Source organism: Zingiber officinale, chromosome 4B, assembly GCF_018446385.1.
Source record: "Zingiber officinale cultivar Zhangliang chromosome 4B, Zo_v1.1, whole genome shotgun sequence".
Taxonomy (NCBI): Eukaryota; Viridiplantae; Streptophyta; class Magnoliopsida; order Zingiberales; family Zingiberaceae; genus Zingiber; species Zingiber officinale.
The window spans coordinates 19867382-19875587 of record NC_055993.1 but is presented as its reverse complement, the minus strand read 5'-3'; the positions used below and the strand labels follow the sequence as shown (position 1 = coordinate 19875587).

Here is an 8206-nt window from a genome sequence, read left to right as displayed (position 1 = left end):
AGTTATCCGTGATTTATCTCTTCCGTATTGACATAGAGACAGATTAATAAGGGTGCTGGAGGTGAGTGAATCCTCTTTTGTCATGTGATGTATGCAATAGAAGAAATTAGGTGAGATATTATTAGATTTTAGTATTTTTCGCTTTGTCATTCTTTCATTTCTAACTTTGACTTGAATGTCAGAGGTGTCACACCAACTACACCTCGACCCTTCCATTTTAATCTCTTTCCATTCCTTTTAGTGGCTGATGTCGGACATCTTTACATGAGTCCTTGCGTTACTTGGTATAACAACTGACCCGACAACAATCGTTCAACATAAAGCGACCCAATCAAGTTGATTCGTGAGGAACTAATGATTAGGGTTATAAATAAGCTTAGTTGAATTTAGAGTGTTCAAGCTTGTTTGATAAAATAATCGAACTAAGTCGAGTCGAACTTAAAATGAACCAAGTTTTTGAAATGATTGTTCAAGCTTGGTTTGGTTTATTTTTTATAAGCTTGAGCTTGGTTCGTTTATATGTTATCGAACTCTCAATTCAAGTTTGACTTGAGCTTGATTCAAACTTGTTTCGTTTAGATGTTATCGAACTCTTAATTCAAATTTGATTGATTATTTTAAATTTTTACTTGTTTGATTGATTATTGAGCTTGATAATTCAAACTTATTTGTTTATTTTATTTTATTATTTATTTAACATATTGATAATAGTTTTATTAATGAATAATGTTCACGAACGTTGTTCACGAACGTTAACGAGCTAAACACATGTGTTCAAGTTTGTTTGTTTAGTTTAATGAGCTGCTCAAACTTGTTTATTTAATTGATCTTGTGTATATTGAACGAACATAAACAAGTTCTTATTAAGCCAAACATCAAACTTGTTCATGTACGTTTGATTCATTTACATTCCTACTAATAATACGTATTCGATCTACGAAGGGAATTAGACCGTGGACGAGTCGAGAGTTAACCCATTCTCCGATCTCATACCATATCAATCTCTTTAAATAGGTTCACTCTCATGATCTTCAAATCACTTCAATTCAAATAGCTGTCTTTCTTCCCCTCTTCCTCTAATTTTCTTTTAAAGGGTTCCAAGGTTTAAAATTTAAAATACTCATATTTTGATTTGAAATTTATTATGTTCTCAAAGATGACTGATCAAGGGAAAAATTTACTTAGGGTTTCTGTAAAATAATTAATTGAAATAAAAAATTTAAAATAATGACAACTTTAATAACTTGTGTATCACATAATTTATGTCATGTAAAACTTATTTAATTGTAGATCATGTGAAATTACTTTTAAACAATATAAATACATTTTACATAATTTATATTGATAGATGGGCATGGCTGGCAATAGGTACGCTGGGTACGAGTGCGACTTTGAGAGCCATTCTATTCCGTAGGATTCCGAAACTACCCTTTGGGTTTCTTGGACAAGGGACCATTGCGATTCTATTTCGTCGCCGATGGTCAGATCAGTTCGCCAATCTTTGTTCGCAGTTTAATCAGATCGCCGGAGATGGGTGACAGCCAGTACTCCTTCTCGCTCACCACCTTCAGGTATGCTGTTGCATCCTACCTTTTCCTTCTCGAGACTCTATATGCTTTCAAAACCCCTTGCAATTCTATCTTCATTAATTCGTTTATATTTTTCTTCATCCCTTACTTGATCTTTCGGCACGCAGCCCGTCCGGGAAGTTAGTTCAGATCGAACATGCCTTAATGGCAGTCGGATCCGGCCAGACTTCGCTGGGTATCAAAGGTGAGATACGCTCAAGTCTGTTAGTTCCTTGGAAAAAAAAAACACTACTTTTTTTTTTCAACTTAAGATGGTTGAATATGAGGGGTGTCGTATGGAAAGAATTCCATTCTGATTGCTGAATAACTTTTCTGAAAGAACCTATTTATATCACTGTTATCGTGTTTGTTTGAATTCGGAAGGAATTCATGCATTTTGTGTGTGATGACTGCAGCGGCCAATGGTGTTGTCATAGCTACCGAGAAGAAACTTCCTTCCAGTTTGGTGGATGAAACGTCAGTAAGTATCTACCACTTAGCTATTCTTTTTCCCTTGGATATTATGATTTCTTCATTTGCAAGTTGATACATTCTGGGAGGCACGTTTCTTCTATTTGATCTTACTGTATTTGACAATGTATTATTATGCTTTTTGTTCAAATCTCAAGGTTCATAACTCTAGTGGTAGTTTTGCCATGGTGGGTGAATTGCATTTATTGTTTACACACATCAGAAGGTTTTAGTGGTTTTCAGTTGTAAAAATTTCCCTATTTCAGTGCCTAGCGGAAAGGCTTTAGAAAAATCTGTATGGTAAAAATACCAGAAGTCGCTACTGCTATCTAATATATTTAATATATGTGACTTGGAGTTTTGAATCTGCTTGTAGGGTGTTATTAGTATTCCAAAGCGAGCAAGGTTATAAGACTTTCATAATGTCTATGTGTGCATATACTCATAACACAGTTAACATGGGTTCTAGGATATTCAGTAGAATCCTAACAGTTCAATGTTTACTCAAATATTGAGTTATCAAGTTAAAGTTGACACTTGACAATAAAGTTGAACTGGGTTCATAGAAACAGAAATGAAACTTTAAATATAAGTGTTGTAAAAATCATCTAATTGTGTGCTATGAAAAGACGTTTTGATACTTAAAATGTAAAAGAATTGAATATTTATACAAGTTTCTTATGTTGAATTAACTTTCTGAGTTTGATATTTGATGATTTCATGAGTAATCCATTATCACATTGGTTTGATTTATTTGTTCTTCACAGCTTCTTTTTTCAAGTTTCAGCTCAATTAATCATTTGTATAGTATATTTTGATGTTGCATCATTGTAATCTGTAGCTAACAAATTTGTTTCTCTAAATTGAATTGTAGGTGCAAAAGATTCAGCTTATGACGACTAATATTGGGGTTGTTTATAGGTAAGTGATCCATTTTGTTCTTTTCTCTTTTTATTTTGTTTTAGGGTGTTTATCTTGGCTGTTCTTCTTTAATACTCATGCTTTGCAGTTAGTTGTAAATTATGCATAGCTTTTTGTTTTATTTTATTTTAGGGTGTGTATCTTGGCTGTTCTTCTTTAATACTCATGCTTTGTCTGCAGTTAGTTGTAAATTGTGCACAGCTTTGAACACTACATGAAAGTTGTGCACAACATCCAACATTCATTTGCAGTTGTTACCAAGACTAAACATGCCCACTTCTTTTCCTTTGATTTTGTTTTTTGTTTTCGTTCTTTCTTTCTCATACATCAGATTTTCTTCTGTTGTCTATTGCAGTGGCATGGGCCCAGATTCTCGTGTTCTAGTAAGAAAAAGCAGAAAGCAAGCACAACAATATTTTCGGTTATATAAGGTACCCGTTAATGCAAGGCCACATTTTGTTGAAAATCTTTTTGCTTGAAACCTGGCTGTTCATATTTGACATTGGTTACAAAAATTCGGTATATTTGAAACCTGGAATTTAAGTAGTGCCATAGCACTTGATGTTTTTAGATTTTTTTTTAAAATTTTATTTCCATCTGTAGTTATTCTGATTTGTAAAACAAAATACATTCAGGAAGATTGTTTTTGTTTTCAAAATAGTCTTGCATACTGGAACTTCTGATGCTAGCTTTAATCCAACATCAAAGTCCATATATTTCTGTACATCTATATTACTATCAAGGTTAATTTTGGACAATCAATGCCACTCCACTTTTTATGTTTCAATTTCATATAGTTTAAGATCTTTTCACTGACTTACTCCTTGATAAATATTTAATTATGCAGGAGCCTATCCCAGTAACACAACTTGTAAGAGAAACTGCAACTGTTATGCAGGAGTTTACACAATCTGGGTACCATTTCTACATTTTGTGTTTTATCTGCACTACAACCTAAATTCACTTCAGTGCTTAGGCCATGCACATTTGATGATAGAAGGGCAAGATTAGGATTCACTGAATAAACTGATTCTTGCATGGCACTAATACTTCCACAATGCACTAAGTTGGTACCTTTTTTTGGACTTTGTTTTAACGCATTGAACTGTATGATCACTGCTGTGATATAGTGCTTCTCAAATAAAAGAACTTTGAATAGTTGCGGGGTGCCTTAATCAGTTAGTTCAATGTGAATTTTATCATCCTCGCTTTTCTGGTTATGTAGCTGTTCATTTCTCTCAGATACATTGCTAAAGGGTTTGACATGATGTTAGCTATGCTATAAGGTATATGATATGCATGGGGGATTTTAAAATCAAACTAACTAATCACTTACTTTGGATTTAGATAAGCTGTTAACTTCTGTCCATCTTCCTCTTTCTGATTTCTTGTTGATTCTAGTGGTGTACGGCCATTTGGAGTTTCTCTTCTGGTTGCTGGATATGATGATAATGGGCCACAGTTATATCAGGTATGCTTTTGCTTTGTATGCAGTTAGTTGTGTCTATTTTTTTAAACATGTCATTCTAGTGAATAGACAAGGGTGAGCATGGGTTATGTTAGGTCTGGTTTCAAGAAAAACCTGACATGGATTTTATTTCAGAGAATATGGAAATCCCCTAACCTGAATTTTTTAGCTCAGGTTATATGAAAGCCAAAAGCTTGATCCCAGGCCCTTGTTCTGCAATATTCAAAACCAAATTGAGATTTTTTTTTCCTAAATTTGTGTTGGTTCAATTTTCTTGGGTGAGACATGTTTGGTTCTACCCACCACTAGTTTTGAGTATAGTCTACTTTATCGGTTGCTCTAGACTAGATATCATTTTTCTTATGGGTAAAAGGAGCTGCATTATATCTGCCATGGGCATGTTTAGTCATTGCTATTAATGGGTATATGGCTAAATCAATAAATCAGAATTATCTTTGTTTATTTTCTGGTATAAGATCATGTGCTCGTTCAAGTATTAGTTTTCAAAAATTATGAATGATTACCTGGTCATATTTAAAGTAATAATAAGCAATAAAATGTGGTGCACTGGACTTTGATAATCCAACTTTCTTTTGACAGGTTGATCCATCTGGTTCATACTTCTCTTGGAAGGCGTCAGCAATGGGGAAAAATGTTTCCAATGCTAAGACATTTCTTGAGAAGAGGTAATCACTACCTAATGTTGGCTAAGTTGTTTCAAGTTTGTTCTTGTTATTGCTATCAGTTATCCACATTATGTTGACACTTGGTAGCCATAGTCTACTTTGTTACAGTTTTAACATGGTACAAAATGCTTCGATTTGATCATCTCTACATGTGCTAAGCTATTTGCCAAATTAGCACCAATAGTTGTACACACCATAACAAATTGTCAACTATTACGATGACCATAGGCAGTTCTATATGTGAATTTGCCATCATCCAGCATGGTACTTATGTCATAAAAACCATGAGGTTGATACTTTGATTGATTGTCTGCTTCTCTACTTAGAAAATAGAAATTTTGAATAAGGGTTGTTACTGATAGATATTAAATAGGACTGGTGTTTCTTTCATCAATTATATTTACAGAATTAGAAACAATGATTGAAGTTTTAGTTGTTACTAATCAGATAACAATCAGAGACTGTTGCTTTCACAATTCCTTTCCTTACCAATTGAAAACAAGAGAGGGAAAACTGGTGCATCTCCATTTATCTGAAGGTGTATGCTTAGGCTGTTAAAGAGAATCTGAAATATATAAAACCTAAAGATTTGTCTTGTAGCATAGTCTTTATAGTTTTTTAAATGTATGCTTTTTTCCTTTGTCCTTTAAACAATGGTATTCTTGTGATGATTGCTCAATAGATTCTAGTGAGCATTATGGTCTTTAGAATTAAATGATAATCTAGTGGTTTTACTTGAGCTACAGCCACAAGTGAACAGAACAGTTCCTAAACTTTTGGTTTTCTCTGGCAGTCTTGAGCAATTTCATAGTTCATGTGATTGGGTGTGTATACTAATTGTGTATTGTGGACCACGACATGATATCAGTTTTCTGGGTCAATACAATAGTCACTGTATTAACCAAGATCATTTAATTTTCTAATTATTTCCTTTCTCCTGTATCCTTAGAGATTTCATGGTTTTCCCCATGTGAACTAGCTATTGGGTATGTGGTTTAATGTATCCCATGTCTCATCAGTGTTAATGTATAACTTGTACATGTTTAAGCTGATATTCATTTTGACTTCAGGTTATTCATTTGAATGTTATGTGCATGTCACCATCCTATAATGAATATTTAATGTGCACTATCTGTGTTTATATTGTTGTTTTGACATAAGTTGCAGCATTGGTTTAATTTTTTTTTTCCCAAAAAGGTATACTGAAGATATGGAGCTTGATGACGCTGTTCACACTGCCATATTGACTCTCAAAGAAGGGTATTTTCTGTGGCCATTCTCATTTTATTTTCAAGCTCATCAATCTTTTGATCATTATGTTTACATAATTTTGGGTAAACCTTCCAGGTTTCAAGGACAAATCTCTAGCAAGAATATTGAAATTGGAATTATTGGCGCTGACAGGAAATTCAGGTGCTTTATTTAAGATGTTCAATGACATTATTTTGGATTATTAAATGTTTAATGAATAAGAGATTTAAGTATTTATGATATCTTACATAGAATATAAGCGGGAGGGTGGAAATGAAAAAGAGTGAGGAATTGATCGTAAAGTGGATGGTGGAAATGGAGAAGGGTGTCAGAAATTGATCAGAAAATTTTATAAAACTAGACATGCTATGTTATATGGAGTTAAATGTTGGGCTATGACTCGAGCATATGAGCAAAAGATGAGATTTGCAGAGATGAGGATGTTTAGATGGATGTATAAATATATAAAGATGAACACGATTAAAAATAAAAATATTAGAGAGAGTTGGCTGCACCTATCGAGGAAAAATTCCATGAGACACGTTTAAGATGGTATAGATATATTTTTAGATGACCAATAAATGTTCCAGGCGATGTGAAGCTATGACAAATGTGCATATCAAACGAGAAAGAGGAAGATTAAAAAAAGATTTGGTTAACAATAATAAAATAAGATAAAATTTATTTAAATATAAATGATGATATAGTAGAGGATAGACCCAATGTGGATTTATATAGCCGACTCTATCTAGTGAAATAAGGCTTAATTGTTATTGTACTTAGCGAATTACTTGTATTTTTACAAGCAGTCCTATTTTCAAGTTTTATAAAATTTTTATCAATTTTAATAATAGAATGTAATTTACATGGTTGATGTAAAGTATGATTTTCAAAAACATGTCTGCCCTTCCTATACTGAAGACATGACACAGTGCTTGAGGCGTCTTGCGTTTCTAGGCTCCATCACCAAATTGATGAACCTTAAACCCTGCAAGCAGATAGCTTGTTTTTTCCTCTTTTGGTTCATGCATAATCGGATCCATAAGAGTCAGTTGTTTTATAATGTTGGATGAAATCCATCTTGAAATCCTTATCAACCTGTAACTTAAATGAGAGGGTTTTATGCTAATCATGGTTGGTCTTGGATTGCAGAGTATTGACTCCAGCAGAAATTGATGATTACTTGGCGGAGGTGGAGTAGCTTCTTTGAAGTCGCTCCATACAGAATACGATCTTGGTCTCAGCTTTAAACATGTTAGTCCATTGGTGGTTCTGGACATGTCATCGAACTTAGTACAGATCATCATTTAAGTCCAGACTAATTTTCTTTGTGATGGTGCAATTGAAATTTCCTAGCCTGTTCTGAATGTGTGCTCAGGTGATGTTGACGTCGATAAGCGGAGTTGTCGAGTGCAATTTTATTCAAGTTAAATGTTGATCAAATTTTAATACCCGGCCAACGTTAAATTAGACTTTAAATTAATATCCAAGATATTAGCTTTTATATGTTACATGGTTGTCATTTTTTTGTGGCGAAGCATTTAATTTTCATTTGCAGTACTCGAAGATATCAAGTAAAAGATGCAATCTTTTTAGTAGATTTAAATTGATTATTGGATTGGTTTTAATTTTTTTTTCTTCCAATTTTCTTATTGTATAATCCTATATCTTTTTTTGTATTTATTGAAAGCAGTTCTGCCACTTTAAGATTGTATTGTTATGTCATCACATGCATAGGCTTAGTTAAATTCCCATGATAAGATTAATATATAGGTTTGGAGGTTTGCTCAACGATGCCTGCCTCACGTAGATGTCCGCGATCTAAATCATCTAGTGCTTAT

At 33.5% G+C, this 8206-nt stretch overlaps 1 protein-coding gene across 1 annotated transcript; it reads left to right on the top strand.

The window, feature by feature from the left end:
• The first annotated feature begins 1352 nt into the window (after nt 1–1352).
• On the top strand, nt 1353–7876 carry LOC121974827 (proteasome subunit alpha type-2-A). The gene is made up of 11 exons (XM_042526081.1): nt 1353–1571; nt 1697–1773; nt 1985–2049; nt 2914–2960; nt 3316–3391; nt 3808–3875; nt 4362–4431; nt 5029–5114; nt 6312–6374; nt 6462–6527; nt 7518–7876. The coding sequence occupies exons 1-11, from the start codon at nt 1531–1533 to the stop codon at nt 7564–7566; spliced, it is 708 nt and encodes a 235-aa protein (XP_042382015.1). The 5' UTR covers nt 1353–1530; the 3' UTR covers nt 7567–7876.
• Nucleotides 7877–8206: the final 330 nt, after the last annotated feature.

What these genes read in the sequence shown, in the direction of transcription:
- LOC121974827 (XM_042526081.1), top strand. Translation starts at nt 1,531, where the DNA reads ATGGGTGACAGCCAGTACTCCTTCTCGCTCACCACCTTCAG. An exon ending in TTCTCGCTCACCACCTTCAG is followed by an intron (nt 1,572 to 1,696) that starts GTATGCTGTTGC and finishes TTCGGCACGCAG; the next exon opens with CCCGTCCGGGAAGTTAGTTC. An exon ending in ATGGGCCACAGTTATATCAG is followed by an intron (nt 4,432 to 5,028) that starts GTATGCTTTTGC and finishes TTCTTTTGACAG; the next exon opens with GTTGATCCATCTGGTTCATA.